Raw genomic sequence first — 17,727 nt, 5'->3', positions numbered from 1 at the left:
TAATTACAAATAACTTTTATTATGAACTTTATTGGTGAGAAATACAAACTTCACAATTTTACAAACATCCACAATCACATATGTTGCAAAATGTGCTTAGACATCTAAAAGTACTTCACACAAACATAGAAATAAGAAACCTAATTAATAAAAGTGGTTTAATTAAATAGAGATGCTGTTTGGAACACCCATAGCAGTAACACCTGGTTTAGAATAAGGTTTCAACAATTCATAAGGAACAACACCAGCACCACTTCGATTTCTGAGTTTCTCATCGGCATTCCTTTCATCAATAATTCCTTCTAACTCCTTTAATCTTCCACTAAACTTCTCAAAAGCTGCCTTAATCTTAGGGTCAGCTTCCCATGCTGACTCCATATGTTCTCCTATATATTCTTCTTCTGGTGAATGACCCGAAAGCACATCCAAAATTGCCATAATTTTAGTTGCCTGTTCACAAAGTTTGAAGAAATATATGTCAATTGGCGTTAAATTAACAATTAGATGTCATTATTGTTCTAATTATGCTGAATCGCTTTCTACAACCTCCCGCCGCCTATGTAGAGTTTAGAGAGGTCAATCTAGGGATGGGCTGTATGGGTTGGATTTGGGTTAGCTCCGGCTAAACCCAAATATAAATTCTATTTTTTTTTTACTGGACTCTTATATTTGAATTTAAATTTATAGGGTATGAGAAACTTGAATCTAAATTCTAGACCTAGACCCTTAAAGTCTGGATGTGGGTTTAAAACTATTATTTTTGTTTTTTCAAAAAAATATTAAAAAATTATGCTTCTTTCGTCTAATCGTATAAATTATTTAAATATTTTCAATCAACAATCATTTTCAAATATTTTTAAACTAATTGAAAGATCAAATATACATAGTATTCCACCATCCAAGTTATTAAAACGAAAAATTCACCAATTGTCTTCCAATGTTTAAAGTACGAATACAACAAGCATGTTTTAAATTAAATAAACTGACAAAATTTCAAATCAAACAAATAAATACACATAATAGTTTTATATACTTTTTTAAAAAAATAAATGCAAAAGGGTCTATTATAGGTCGAACGGATCTAGGTTGGATCTGGATCTCAAAAGTGTGGACTCGGACCAAACCAGGACCCTAAGATCATGGACCCCAATCCAACCCGAACCCTAAAATTCATCCAAAAGTAGATGAATCCGAATGCTTAAATTAGGGTCGGAATGCGTCTTTTAGTGTCCAAGACCCATGTCCATCCATATATGCTATCTTAGTTTTTATGACAAAGAGATTGATTTATTAATGTCGGTTGATTGCAAATATCATCTCTATTCCACACAAACCGTAAATAAGTGTATGATTTATTCTACTGTTGTTCATTATAATCCAAAAGTTAAAAAAGTGTAAATAAATCTTTGTTTGTATCAAAATTGGAGAATGAACTAATACTTGAAAATCGAGGATGAGGTAAAATTAACAATAATTTTTATTAATATGTAATAATTAAATAAAATTTTACCTGTATTTGAGTAGGGTAGCACCTAAGAAGCACATCCTCAGGCCTTTCAAGGAAATGTTTCCATTCCTCTTCAGTAGGATCTTCCGTAGGCATTTTAGTCCTAGCAAGTGTTGGTCTATTTGGAAAGTAACCTGCATACGCATATTGACCAAAGTTTACAGCTGCATGGTGCCCTGAAGCCACCCATATTATTGTTGTGATTATATGGACCAGATTTTCCGGTGTTTCGAGGCTCGGCCACCAAGGTTCGTCCTTCTTGTCGGGGTGTCCTTTGGTTCGTACTTCCGTCCACCAAGCTTGAAGCTCTTGGTCCGATTGAATTAGCTCTGAATCCGGATAGTAATGGGTTACGTAATCTGATACCCATTGCTTGATCACTGCCCATAATTCTAATCCGTCACTTGCGTATGGATAGTCCTCTATTGTTAATTTTAGTCCATGTGGTGCGGTTGGGTCTTCTACTGCCATTCCTCTGCCAGTCGTGAATCCAGATAAAATTGTTATCACAAATTTTTAAATGAAATGGTCTAAGCGTGAGACTCTCTCTATTTAATTTGGCCGACTGGCTAGTTTACATTTAGTTTTTAGTAAATTGCTCACTTATAATTATAAATTAATTAATTATATAAATAGACTAATAATATGAATAATCCGTCTCTCATAATAAGACAATTTCGACAAAATTATTATTAATGTAAGGGATAAGTATAACTTTTAATTAATTTACAAAATATATATTATGCATATTACTGATGTTAAGACTCGAACTAAATGAAACATTTATAATTTATTGGAGAGCACAATTTTTTATTAATATGAAAAGTTAAAATGTATTAATATGAGATCTTGTTAAGTTGTTAACTTGTTTTTTTATGTATAAAATTTTAATATATACTATTTTCGTTCTTTAAAAATGTTTTCATTTGTCCTTTAGGTTTATTACATTTCTACTTACATCACAAATAGTAGATTAACCTTGTTCATCTTCATTTTAATATTTAAATATTTATGGTTCCTATATATTTCCCGCTTACTTTATTAAAATATTTGTTTAATAGTTATGGTCTTCATATATTTTTCCTACTAACTTTATTTTAATATTTAATGCTTATGGTCTCCACTTTTATTCTATCAAATTTGTTATTCAATAGAATAATATATCCACCATCTAAAAATTTCTACTTTTATTAATTCCCATGAACATTCAATGTCTGAACTATTTTAAGGAAGGGAAAAAATGAATGTTTAGAATTTTTAATATAGAGTATCTATAGATAACAAGACTCGCTCGAATTATATATACTTTAATTGTGAAAAAAGTTAAATGTAAGCAACATTTTGAAATAGATATATTTAGACTTTTAGTTGAGTTGATCTTTTGTAATATAGGAAGTACAAGAGATTGAAATACCTTTGAAGAAGGTCAGCTGGTAAAGCTTCTTGATCGAATCGCCATTCGAGACCATAAATGACAGAGCTAACCTCAATGGAGTACTTCCCAGGTGCAAAGGAACTCTCGATAATACCACCAGCATTAATCAAAGATTGTCTAGCAAGTGCGTTAATCTCCATGGTGTATCGGAAGTATGGATGCAATAACCTATATATTGGATGCATTGCACTCAACTGTCTATTTGCTGCTATTATGTATGGCTCTGTGCAGCAATGTGTTCTTAGCCTGCATTTCATTATGAATACATTTCATGTGATTGTCATAAACAATACATAGATTTGAATCCGTGACCTCTTATCACACTGGCTTCTGATATCATGTCAGGAAACCAACTCGATCAAAAATTTAAACTGATGGTTAAGGCCCCGGATTTGTTATATACTTTAACAATGATTGGGCGTGATAATCTAATCATAGAGTATAGGTATAAAAAAACTTGAAAATTCATCATTAGCCTAAGATTTTGATTGAATTGATTTTTTGACCAATTTATATAGTAATAACATTTTATTACTATAATGTCACAATGGATTTTCTCTTGAATTTAAGGTTTCCTTTTAATGACTAATAAATAATACGAAGTCCTTCATTACAAACACTATTCAGAATTTCACATAAATAAAAAACAAACACTATTTAAAATTTCACATAAATAAGAAACACAGATTACAGATATATACAAATATAAAATTAATTTTATTTATTCAAATCTATAATGAAATTTGTAAACTGTTAATTAGTAAGAGGAGGGAAAAAAGTACCAGTGACTGACAAGTTGGTGGTAACCAGAGTCATGAGCAAGGACATGGACCTTAGCAAGCTTCCAAAGCCAAGCTTTAGTAGCACTACTTCCTGGAGTAAAAACTTGTTTCCATTGTGGTTTATCATCTGAAGGTGGTCGAACCAACTCAATAGCAAGGGGTCTTAATGCTTCACCATCATATATGAACAATGTTCTTGATCCATACAATGTTGTTCCATGTTGCTCTCTAACTTTGTTCACGTATGGTAAAAATGCATCATGGTAATCTATTATGAATAATCTATTCTCCTTTAAAGCCTGCACATACATAACAAGACTAACATAAAAAAAAAAATTGACTATACACAAACCTAATGAGTTTTCATCCTAAACATCAATTGATAATGGAAAGAGTAGCCCATCAATCTTATATACTTCTATACGTCAACTTCTTTTTAATTTTCTAATGTGGGATTACGGGCGGCCTATTTGGCAAATGCTTGTTAGCCGAAATTATTGGCTAGTTGGACCAATTGGCTGATAAGTCAGTTGTTTAGTCATCCGTTATGGAGATGTTTGTTAAAAATTATTTGTTGATGGTTTGTTGTTTATTAGAGAAGTATGGCAAAAGTCAATGCAAAAGCCAAAAGCGAATGAAAAATCCTACTTTGAGTAGTTTTCGTTTTCGTTAAAAGTCAACGATTTAACTAGCATAAAAGTCATTTATTATAAACATTTTTTTACCGTTTGACCAACCAAAAATTAAAAAAATCGAAAATTATGAAAACAAGACATTAATTAAAAAAACTAACCGTCAAACATCCCTCCATGCAGACCATTTTCCGATAGGAATAATATGAATGACACTGATGCAAAATTCAAAAACTCAAGGAGAACAAATGCATAAATATAGAACCTGTTCAACGGTCATGGCGCCTTTTATCTGGCTCTCTACTAATTCTTTTGTTATTGCTGATTCCGGTGGACCGTATACCTGAGGGTCTAAACTACTCTTCAATGGCCATTCCTGCAAAATTTCAAAATATACTCATATTATTTTTTTTTCGATAGTTTTGATTATCAGGCTCTCTCTTGAGAGACGTCGTTTCTAAAGACGATTTTTAAGAGCCCAGCCCACTTTTTTTCTTTAGTAAATATCTTAATTTTTTTAAAAAAAACTGCTATTTTGAAAAAAAAAAAACTATTTTAAAAAAGAAACGATAGAAAACTGTTTCTTTTTTAGAAGATGAAAAGTTTTCTAATTAACCGTCTATTTCTAAGCAAAATAATCATTTAGTAATAAATCAGATTTTTTTAATTTTTTTTTAAAAAATTAAGGTTTATCAATGATGGAAAACAGTGATGTTAAAGATAATGGCTAATTTTTATGATCTAGGGTTAAAATAATATATTTGGAGTTATGACATAATATATTTGGGGTTATAACAGAATATATTTGTAGTTATAATATACTCCCTCCATTCCTTTTTGTTTGTCCACTTTACCTTTTGCACGCATTTTTTAGTAAATTTTAAGCCTTAATATCTCTAAGTACGCATCTTAAAAAATTATAAAAATTATATGTTAAAAAACTTTACATCAAGACAAATCTGACAAGATCTCATATGAATATATTTTATCTTCAATATATAATTCAAAAATCTAATTTAAATTCTCTCTCTTAAAGTGCACAAACAAAAAGAAACGAATGAAGTAATATATTTGGGATTATAACTCAATATATTTGGAATTAAAACTTAATATATTTGAGGTTTTATAATATAATATATTTGCTTGTATTATTATAATATCAATTTTATAGTATTATATCACAAATATATACTTTTATAAATCCAAATCTATTACGTTATAACCCCAATTATATATTTTGTGATAACCCCAACTATATTATGTTATAACTCCAAATATATTATACTTATAATCCCAAATATATGATGTTATAATTATAAATATATTATGTTATAACTCCCAATATATTATGTTATAACCACAATTGCTTTTATTAATTTCCCACAAACAATAGACATTGTTATCTTCTTTGACATCACTATTTACACCATTGATGAAGCTTAATTTTAAAAAAATCAAAAAATTATAAATCCAACTAATATATAACACAATCAACCCAAAAAAATTAAAATGAAAGCTTTAAAAATGAAAATGATGAAGTATAAACACATAACTTTGATGGTTTTGCAAATGTTGAAGAAGATAAACAGAGAATAAACAATAATTGAGATTGAAAACCACAAATGGAGTTTGAGAGAGGAGGATGAGTAGTTTTGTCAAGAAAAAGAAAATGAAAAACAAAAAATAAAAGTTAAAAAGCATTGTTAAGAAAGTTTAGTTATTTTTTTTAAAATTTAAAAATTGGACTGACCCAAACTTGAGACGTCTTTTGTAAAAACGGTCTCAAATAAGAATTTGTGTTTGATTATACCTGTCAACTTTATTGTTCCGCCCTAAATTGATTTGGAATCTCACTCTAAATCGATGAGTTATAACTCAAACATTATAACCGTAACCATATAATGAACCAATCAAAGAACTCGTATGTAACACATATGTATTTTGAATTACAATTAAAATATAAATTTTAATAAAGATAATAGTTTTGATTTTCTAATAGTTTAAATTGTATACTAATTATTTGTTTAGACTCATTTATTAAATCTATTAATATATGTATTTTGATTCAAATTTAAACACCCCTACATCATATATTAGTAGAAATTAATAGACATATATCCTTGAAAATTGGAATGATAATTAGTCGATTAAAGGCATACCTTGACACATTTGATGCTTAAAGGATTCAAGCCAGCAAGAGTTTGACGAGAGAACTCCTCATCCCTAATCCAAGAAAATCTATCTCCTATATACAAAATTGAAAATTCCCCAAAAAAAACCATTTAATTAATAAACATATTAAATAAAATATAATAAAATAAAATAAACAAAATTGCTATTAATAATAAACTAATATTTGCTTGATCCACTAAAAATAAACGCAGCACATTGTTTATTTTTTAATAACCCACCAATCGGTTATAACTGTTGAAAATAAATTCACTTATTATTCATAACATTCTTCAAACTTTCCTTGTAATTCAAATAATAGATGGATTTATTTTTGAAAAAATCACTAGAAATAATACAATTTTTTGTTTATTTCACTACAATAATAACAACTTTTGATTTACCATGAATAATATCAACTTACGGAGTGTTTTCCTATACCATTCTTAACATATTAAAAATCAAACTATAGGAGATTATATGACAAAAAAATTGGTAAGTTAGTTAATAAATTAAAGTTAGTATCATTCTATTAAAAAATCCCCAAATTGGTATTATTCATGATTAATCAAAAGTTGATATTATTCATAATTAATCAAAAGTTGATATTATTGTAGGCAAATTAACAAAATATTGTATTATTCATGATAATTTTTCTTTAGTTTTAAAGGATCAAGCAAATACAGATATTTTTATTAAGAATTTTCCAATACCTATAAAAAAATAAAATAGAAAAAGTAAAAGTATATGTTCTTACGATCAAACAAGTGAGGGACCTCAAAACGAAGAACCTTGTCTTCAAAAGCAGTAACACTTCTAATCATCCTTGGTAAAACATCGAATAAACCATGTTTCTCCAAATCAGGACACTTAACACCTTCATTAAACAGTGAATCAATGGCTGTGAAATATGGGAAACCTTGTTCAGGATCAACCATTGCTGTCTCTAATGAAGGTACCACTGCATGAAGTACTGATTTTACTGTTTTGTATCCGAATTGTGCCTGTTTTAACTCTGAGAATTGTTCATCTCTTGGTACGTACACACTGTCTGATCTCGTCTCTGAATTTGGATCTGCAAAAAAAATACTACCCTTAATATTTCTAAAGGTGCATATTATAAAAATTAGATATTAATAAATTTTATGTTGAGACGAATCAAATAAGATCTCATTAGACTATATTTTAACTTATAGATTAAAAATAAAATACAAATTAAGAATTAATGATAAATAGTGTCTAAAACCAAATTCAACGTTTGAAACACAGGAAATACCAAGTATTCTTTCGTTTTTTAATTCAAAAACTAATTTTGCCAATTGCCACTATTTTATTTTCTAATATTATTTTAGGGCTAATATATGTATGAAAATAAACATAATAAATTACTCTCTTCAATTTTTTAAGAAGTTCTCATTTGTGTTCTAATTTTAATTTGTTGTTCCCATAAAAATTTTTTTTATTTATATCACAAGTTTTTGACTAAAATATTCTATTTTTCTTAATTCTCATGAATATTCTTTATAGAAACTTCATCAAGAAATAAAGAGAGTCTGACCTTGTTGTATACTTCTACTCATATATTTACAAAGTATCAAATTTTTATATATGTACTCAAAATATAAACAACCCCTTTTGTATGATACATCTCATCGTAAGACGAGTTCATACAAAAAGTCTATTATGCTAAAAAATTTTATTATTAAGTTATTTAACCAAAGCATGGGCCACGTTTCACGGTAAGACTATTTTATACAAGAATTTGTGTAATATAAATCATATATAATGAATTAAACTGCGTAAAAAAAAGTTTTAGTCAAAGGGCTCCTAGCCGAACTAAACACACGGTCATGTAATATGTAGGTGATAGAATATAAAACTTATCATAGGGAAAATAAATTTTTAATTAAGTTTGTTCCTTTTAAGATAATATGAGAAATTAACATGATATAAATGTCCATCAGTTTGATACCATTCACCCCATTTGTTTGTGGTTACAAATACAATTTTGGATTCTCCTAACTATAAGGTACAAAGTAACTATAGTTAAGTAACGTGGCAATTTCCAGAAGATACATAGGGTCAGCATTAAGCTGCTGTCTTCAATTTGGTTGAATTGATGCCTTAATGCTGGACCATTAATCGTACACCATACACAGGGCCATACAATAATTTCATTGAGTCAATCATATCTTGTTTCTTGGAGTACTCTATTGTGAATACTATTTTTTCCATTTTCAGTTACTTTATATTTGCATTAATGTAGAACATAAATATCGAGAAATATCAGTGTAAATAAATTGTTGATTAGCTTAAAAAGTGTATTAATTCATTTACTTAGGGTAATGTTATTACTAGGAGTCGTTTCATATAGAAATTGCACTTGTAATTGGATGGTGATCGTTAACGAATAAAAATATTATTATTGAATAGTTTTTTTTATTTTAGCTTTCTATATGAGGGTAAGAAAGGAATCACCTATTTGATTTCACATAATTTAACCCTACTACTCATGGCACTATCTCCGTTCCTTGAAGCTTTTCGTATTTAATTAAAAAAACTCTCATATAAAATGGTCATAGCAAACTTAGAGGGACGACAGGGTAATACTTCATCTGTTCCACGTATAATATTTGCTAAACTTTCTTTTTTAAATCGTATCACAATATTTACTACATTTACTATATAGTATGTCAATAACTCGTAAATTGTCTTACTTACCTTTACTAATTTGTTCCTACATCATAATCCATTAATTCTTATACTCTTCTACTTTCTAATTATTTAAAAATAACAATGATAATTTGCTATCATGCAAATATGCAATTAATCAATTATCTAATACTTGTGTTAATTAAGTGAAAATAGTGTAAGTATAATAAATTAAATTCGAAGAAAAACAATAAAAAAAAATTAAAGAGATTAAATGGAAAAGTACATAATAGTACCTGTCTTAGTAGGTGGACGTCCTGTCCTACAACGTCTAGGGTAAGGAAATTGTTGACCACCCAAAACTGGTCTTGTTAGATCTGATTTCTTATCATCAGGATCTCCTAAATCATTGTATGTATCATAATCATATATTCTTTCATATACTTTACGTTCTCCTTCTCCGTTTCCTCTCATAATATCAAGTTCTTTTTCCCTCAATTTCTTCAATCCACTTGGTGTGTCGGATGGCAAGTATGACTATAATAACAACATTAATACAATTTTGAAACTATTAGTATTTACTCAATAAAAATATCGACAATAATTATACTGTTATCCAATAATAACTAGTATTAGTATTTGTAGGAAACTAAATATGTAAATATTTAGGAAATCTCTTATTCTAGACAACAGATCTCTTATTCTAGGCAACAGATTATTCTAGGCTGATTGTTAGCCATATTTACTGTTCTTCCATAATTAACTTAGCAATTAATCATGTATATATAGGGGACCTATTCATTGATTAATGATATGAAAAACACAGTAAAAAACCCTAATCAGAATTCTAAATTATCTACTTTTATCATGGTATCAGAGCCATAAGGTGTTTTCCGGGGACTGGCGACACTATTGGCTATCATCATTTACCTACAAAACACAATCCCAAATATGTCTGAATCGGAATCGAAGTCAGACGCAAACCAGCAATTGATGAACATGGAACAATTGGAACAAATGTTCCAACTGTTTCAAAAAATGCAAAAACTCAATACAGCCAGTGAACAATCAACCTCAGATCTGAGGGTCACTGAAAAATTGAATTACCAGAATTACTCTAAATGGTGCCGTTTAATGAAAATTGCACTCGAAGGAAGAGGGCGTCTCAAACACATCATCGACACCCCTCCTTCATCAACTGATGAAAATTACTTGAAATGGAAACAACAGGACTCAATGGTTTTGTCCTGGATCATATCAAACATCGAATCAGAACTCATAAACCAATTTCTTGATTACACAACAGCGTATGACTTATGGAATGGGATTACAACTCTTTTGGCTAGTGGTCATGACGAACTTCAGATCTTCGATCTAAGTTCAAAAGCAAGTTCAATTAAACAGAATCAAGGGTCCATAGAAGAATATTATGGCTGTCTAGACACTTTATGGAAAGAAATCGATCGTCGTATGCCGAACCCTATGAAATGTGCCGAAGACATAACCATATTCAATACCTTTATACAAAAACAAAGGTTATTTCAATTCCTGGCCGGAGTTAACGATACATTCGACAAAGAAAGGAGAGATTTACTCAATCAAGATCCATTACCAAGCGTGGAAGCAGCCTACGCCGCCATCCGGAGAGAAATCAACGGACGTGGGATCATGACCCACGCTTCATCACTGGGACCGGGTCCCTCAGAAATAGGTAGTGGGCTAGTGGCAAGAAACCGGTCTGGTAGACCGTCATACCGGCAGGAAGAAGACAAATCTCACCTCAAATGCAGTCACTGTGGTGGAACAAGACACACAAAGGAGGGTTGCTTTAAACTTATAGGCTTTCCGGAGTGGTGGGACGAACACAAGCAGAGGAAGGCCGCCACCAAGGCTCAACTACTGGCGTCTCCACCACCACGGCGCCTGACACTACCCACTACCCTAAGGGAGAAAAGGCCATGGAAGGTAACACAAGGGAAACAACAATGGAGAAAACAGGAAGAAAAACGGAAGAAAGAGAAACAGTAACCGGGACGGAAGAGAGAGAAACATGGGAGGGAGGGTTTCAACACTTACCAAAAGTGAGTATTTATACTCACCAAACCCTAAATACTCACCAAACCCTAAAAATACCCACTCACGAAAAGACTCAGCCCAATTTCCCAAGCCCAACCGGTTTTGGGCTCCTTTGTAACCTCCCATCATCACAATGGATATTCGATTGCGGGGCAACAGACACAATGACATTTAATCCTCACGATCTTGTATCTATTGGGGACAAAACCCGAACTCATATACAGACTGCTAATGGGGAGAGAGTAGAAGTCCATCATGCCGGTCCGGTTCATGTTTCATCATCCTTACATTTAAAGAATTGTCTCCTAATTCCGAGTTTATCTCATAAATTATTATCGATTAGTCAATTAACAAAAGAACTTGATTGTACTGTTCTTATGACATCTACTGCTTGTATTGTGCAGGACGCTCGGACAGGGAAGATCCTTGGGCGTGGTACTGAGCGAGGAGGCTTGTATTATGTGGACGAGGAGGCTTGTATTATGTGGACGAGGAGACTCACAAGGGTCATACTTTGCTTACTCATGGGTCGAATGAACAGCAAATGTGGATGTGGCATAGGCGCCTAGGTCATCCCTCACTAGGGTACTTAAAACGTCTTTTTCCATTGTTTAATAATTCTAATCAAACTTTGAACTGTGAAGCCTGTGTGCTAGCTAAAAGTCACAAACAGTCGTATTTTCCCAGTATGTCTCGTAGTAGTAAACCTTTTGATTTGATTCATTCTGATGTTTGGGGCCCAGCTCCTACTTTTCATACCCATGGTTTGTCTTATTTTATTACGTTTGTGGATGATTGCACTCGTATGTGTTGGGTTTATTTTCTTAAACATAAAACTGAAGTTTTTGATACCTTTGTCAAATTTTATAATATGCTTCAAACTCAATTCCAAACACAGCCAAAGACTCTTCGGTCAGATAATGGGAGGGAGTACATGAACCAAAAATTTCAGGACTTTTTTTCCACACATGGGCTTATCCACCAATCTTCCTGCCCGTACACTCCACAACAAAACGGAGTTGCGGAACGGAAGAACCGTACCCTTCTTGAAATTTCCCGAGCCTTAATGTTCGAGGCCAAAACCCCTGCACATGTTTGGCCCGAAGCTATCTCCACTGCCGCTTACATCACCAATTGTCTCCCTACCAAAACCCTCCAGTTCAAAACTCCCCTTGAAATCCTTCGATCCCATACTACCATTCCTCCTTCTCATTCCCTTCCTCCTCGCATTTTTGGATGTGTTGTGTATGTGCACTTACATACTCATACTCGACACAAACTCGAACCACGAGCAATCAAATGTGTTTTCCTTGGGTACGGGGCTACACAAAAAGGATATCGATGTTTTGACCCCATCCATAACAAAATGTATACTACCCTTGATTGTGACTTCTTTGAAGACTCCTATTACTATTCCCAGTTTAGTCTTCAGGGGGAGACTAAGAGTGAAGACCTAAGCTGGTTAATACGTCCTTTTGCTATAGACTACAAAGAGGAAGTAGGTAATCCCACCGATGTCTCCACTGACACAATAGTACCATCTTCTCCTCCTATCACTCCTGTCCTGTCTGAGCCGTCCACTCCTGTCCTGTCTGAGCCGTCCCGAGATTCTCCCGAGATAGAGGTAAATTCTGATCTACCAATCTGTGATCGTCCTATTGTTACTAATGACAATATACCTTCCTCTAGTGTGCCTTCCTCCAGTGAGAATTGCAGATATGAACTTCCTCCCAGGAGAACCAGGGGAGTTCCTCCCAAAAGATATGATCCTGAGTATGAGGCACACCGCTCCCGATATCCAGTAAGTCAAAGTGAAGATGGAATTTTGTCAGAATCTGCCGTTGCCTTTAAAGCTTCCCTCTACTACAATACAATTCCCCGAAACGTTGATGAAGCTCTCCAAGATCCAAAATGGCGAAAAGCCATGGAGGATGTAATCACAGCACTTAATAAAAATAATACTTGGGAAAAATGTGTTTTGCCTAGAGGGAAGAACACTGTGGGCTGTAAATGGGTGTTTTCCATTAAGTATCATGCTGATGGGAAAATTGAAAGATACAAAGCTCGTCTTGTTGCGAAAGGATATACTCAAACATACGGGATAGACTATTCTGAAACCTTCTCTCCGGTTGCGAAGATTGACACTATCAGGGTCTTGTTGTCTATAGCTGCTAACAGAGAATGGCCTTTGTACCAGTTTGATGTAAAGAATGCTTTTCTTCATGGAGAGATTGAGGAAGAAGTTTATATGAGGGCTCCTCCAGGGTTTACAGATGTTTTTGGAGAAAATGAGGGGTGCAAACTTGGGAAAGCTTTATATGGTCTAAAACAGTCACCTAGAGCTTGGTTTGGAAGGTTCACGGCTACAATGAAAAAGTTCGGGTACAAGCAGAGTAATTCAGATCACACCTTGTTTCTCAAAAGAAGAGGAAATCAGATCACTTGTCTCATAATATATGTAGATGATATGGTTATCACAGGGAACGATGAACAGGAGATTAAAAATCTAAAAGGGAGGTTGTTCTTGGAATTTGAAATGAAGGATCTGGGAAACCTAAAATATTTTTTGGGAATTGAAGTCCTGAGATCAAAGAAAGGGATCTTCATTAACCAAAAAAAGTATATTCTTGATCTTTTGGCAGAAACTGGAATGATTGACTGCAAGCCAGCAGAAACTCCAATAACAGTCAATCATGGGTTACAAACTGAACTGGGAGGAGAAATGGCAGAAAAGGAACAGTATCAGAAACTTGTGGGAAAACTCATATATCTCGCTCACACTCGCCCTGACATCTCATATGCGGTAGGCGTCGTAAGTAGATTCATGCATTGTCCACAAGTCCAACACATGGAAGCTATAATGAGAATTCTCCGATATCTGAAAGGAACAAGTAATAGAGGAGTATTGTTTGGAAATAATGGTAACCTAGATCTCATGGCTTACACTGATGCAGACTGGGCAGGAGACAAAGATAGCAGAAAGTCTACATCTGGTTACTTTACTCTGGTAGGAGGAAACTTGGTTACATGGAGAAGCAAGAAACAAAATGTAGTGGCTCTATCAAGTGCTGAAGCAGAGTTCAGAGGGATAGCTAAAGGAGTAACGGAAATCCTGTGGCTCAGAAAACTCCTATGCGAACTAGGCTTTCCACCTAAAGGAGCATGCAGATTGATTTGTGATAACCAGGCATCTGTCAGCATCTCCAATAATCCAGTACAACATGATCGAACCAAACATGTTGAGGTCGATCGACACTTTATCAAAGAGAAACTTGAAAATCAGATCATCAGCCTACCTCTGGTTCGATCCAAAGATCAACTTGCAGATATCCTCACAAAAGCTGTTACAGCTGAAGCATTTGAAGAAACTCTATGCAGGTTAGGCATTGGAGACCCTATGACCTAACTTGAGGGGGAGTGTAGGAAACTAAATATGTAAATATTTAGGAAATCTCTTATTCTAGACAACAGATCTCTTATTCTAGGCAACAGATTATTCTAGGCTGATTGTTAGCCATATTTACTGTTCTTCCATAATTAACTTAGCAATTAATCATGTATATATAGGGGACCTATTCATTGATTAATGATATGAAAAACACAGTAAAAAACCCTAATCAGAATTCTAAATTATCTACTTTTATCAGTATTATTATAAGGTGAATAATTTAATCCGATACGTTAATTATCACCTTACATCTAAACGTATGCACAGAGGTGTTCAAAACGTACAGATCAAATAATTCGGTATTTATTCGACCTGTTAATCGAACTTGGCTTGACCATACTTCAAAATGAATTTAAAACTACATAAAAATCAATGTCAACATAATACTCGATTTTAAACTGATTTGAAACATCTGACCCGAAAACCCAAATAAACACCTCTACGACTGTACAATGGGTTAGATAAGAGTCAGACTGCGCTCAAATTTGAAGGGGTCTAGTTGATTTGGGTTCTATATAAAAACAAAATGGATTCAGACTCCACATAGGGCCCAACTCGTTGGACAGTTCTACTCAATTCTCAGTTCTCACCTCTATATTTGCGTACACAATTAAGCACATGTATTATGAAAAATAAATGATTAGTTAACATACCCTATTAGTGAAGAAAATCCTTTTTTCAGGATTGTCGAATTTTGAGTGCACCCAAGAATTACAAGTAAAATGCAAAGAGCCAAAGGGTAAACCATCAAGGACAATATCTTTAAGGTACATTTCTTTGTGGTGCTCATTTTCAACAAGAATTGCGCCAACTTCTCCAAATTCTGCTGGAATCACAAATTTGGCTTCATAATTTGTTGTATCATTATTCACACTTAATCGATGAGCGTATGCTTTGATTGTTTTCTTCTCTTCTCCTGTCTCTATAAATCAACAAAAGAAAAATAATGTATGGTTACGAGTTATGGTACTTAATTTTATACTGATTAACTTTATACTCGATTATTATGATAAAATTAATCAAATAAAAGATGCAAAACCTTAATATTAAGTTTGAAATTTTTGATGATGACTAATGAATGGTTGAGATTGTATAATTATGGTGATTCAACTTTAAATGTCCACCACTTTAGAATAACCCTAGGAGCTAGATGGCCCTATGACACAGCTCACCCCGATTTACCTTACAAATTGTACATTTTAATTTGAGACAAAAAAAAAATTGTAAGTTATTATCAAATTCTCAACTTTATCTTATTTTAATTTAAATTTAAATTTTTTTATTTGTCAAAAATTAAATTTAAATCTATTTCATTACATTAGGAGACTTATTAGCTACTCCAACACTAATTTACTTTGATGATGATGGTAGTCACGTCTAATTCCGTGATTGTATGGTTAGAAGTTTAACCTTTCAGCTGTCATTTCACACGATTTAAATAATAAACTGTTGATATACAAAGAGTGTACTTTAACATCAAAGTCTAAAAGTTATGCAATAAAAAACAAAAGTTAATGGCTAAATCTTTCAAATAAAATGAAAAATTATCGTAAATAATATAATTTTTTGTTAATTTCTCTAAAATAATAATAATTTTTGATTAACTATAAATAACACCAACTTAAGAGTGTTTTTAATACCAACTTTAGTTTATTAACTAATTTATCAATTCTTCTATCATATAATCTCCTATAGTTTTGATTTTTAACATGTTAGGGATATTTTAGAGAAACACCTTCTAAATTGGTATTATTCATAGTTAATCAAAAGTTAGTATTATTGAAAGTTGATAAGTAAAATGTTGTATTATTTCTGATGATTTTTCCACAATAAAAATATAAAATACATTTTCCTCATATATTGATTGTCTTCCACTAAGAAGATGGACGATATATAAGATAAGAACATATAGTATGAGCTTATAATATCATTTTTAGAAGCTAGGTATGTATCTAAATTAACAAAAACCCAAGTTATAATTGAAGGACATATTAAGATTGATTTTAAATTCTATTACGATCTATATATTAGTCATTCAGATTATAAGTTTTATATTGTAGCATATTAAAAAAAGACCTTTCCAACTAAACACTTAAATAATAAATGTTAAAGGCCATTAGATTAGTTTCATACTAATTACTACAGTACCCATCCTCAATATATCATTATCATACTTAGCGTACGTATTCTTATAATTTGAGTTTGAAAAGAGTTGAAAGACATTAAATTATATCTATAAAGTATCGTGCTAATTAGGTCATGTATGAAACTAGTAATAATTCATGGATATATGTAAGTTCTTTCTTAATCAACTTACTTGGTTGAACCTCAGTACTAACAAGCTCCAACAGTAGGGTTTTACCAAGCAAATCACCGATATCATCTAACCCTCTATTAAAGCTAAGGTTGCCCAAATTTTGAGCAACTGTTGATGAAACTGAGATGATTGCCTTAACACCAACAGCTTGTTCACTATCTGTTGATGTTACTGCTTTAACTTTAAGACCGCCGTTTCGACAACGGCGTGCCCTAACAGCATAAGCATCACCATTAAATTTTCGGCAGGAAAACAGTGCACCGATTGATGCATTGTTTTCCTTACGATAGCCAAAAGGTTGCACAAAATTTGGTTCACTTCCTACAACAAAACGCTTTGGAAGTGCACATAATGGGGTTTTGTTGATATTATTAGTGGATGTGTTTAACATTTTTTTATTCTAGATATAAAATAATTAGGTAGATTAAGTAGTTATTAGGAAATTCTTTATTTTGATGGATATTGAAGAAATAATTTGTTTCAATATTTATAGAAGGTGATGAGGGCTTGCTAGGAAATTTAAATCAATCATGTAATATAATCACATGTTAAACATTAGTACACTTTGAAATTGACATGCTGTATTTATCTGAAGCAATTGAAATGAACAAAGAAAATGAGGGAAAACCTATACGACAATATTATCATATCGCCAAGCTAGGAAATGTATTATTTAGGGACCATCGTCAATAGTTGTATTATTTATTTG

The 17,727-nt window shown here is 32.3% G+C and overlaps 1 protein-coding gene across 1 annotated transcript; it reads right to left on the bottom strand.

The window, feature by feature from the left end:
- Window positions 1–17,509, bottom strand: LOC130797295 (linoleate 13S-lipoxygenase 2-1, chloroplastic-like). Its single transcript, XM_057659841.1, has 10 exons — window positions 17,019–17,509; window positions 15,355–15,623; window positions 9,474–9,714; window positions 7,283–7,600; window positions 6,516–6,601; window positions 4,622–4,732; window positions 3,725–4,023; window positions 2,922–3,188; window positions 1,511–1,982; window positions 1–450 (listed from the first exon to the last, which is right to left on the bottom strand). Exons 1-10 carry the CDS (start codon window positions 17,407–17,409, stop codon window positions 163–165), a joined length of 2,742 nt encoding a protein of 913 aa, XP_057515824.1. The 5' UTR covers window positions 17,410–17,509; the 3' UTR covers window positions 1–162.
- Window positions 17,510–17,727: the final 218 nt, after the last annotated feature.

Source organism: Amaranthus tricolor, chromosome 12, assembly GCF_026212465.1.
Source record: "Amaranthus tricolor cultivar Red isolate AtriRed21 chromosome 12, ASM2621246v1, whole genome shotgun sequence".
In the NCBI taxonomy this organism is placed as follows: Eukaryota; Viridiplantae; Streptophyta; class Magnoliopsida; order Caryophyllales; family Amaranthaceae; genus Amaranthus; species Amaranthus tricolor.
Note: the sequence above shows the minus strand (reverse complement) of the source record. Positions and strands in the feature narration are given on the sequence as shown.

Excerpts from the sequence above, each read along its gene's own strand:
- LOC130797295 (XM_057659841.1), bottom strand. The coding sequence starts at position 17,409 with ATGTTAAACACATCCACTAATAATATCAACAAAACCCCATTATGTGCA. Across the intron at positions 15,624-17,018 it reads TAGTACTGAGGTTCAACCAA|AGACAGGAGAAGAGAAGAAA; the intron begins GTAAGTTGATTA and ends GTTGATTTATAG. Across the intron at positions 7,601-9,473 it reads ACGTCCACCTACTAAGACAG|ATCCAAATTCAGAGACGAGA; the intron begins GTACTATTATGT and ends TTTTTTTTGCAG.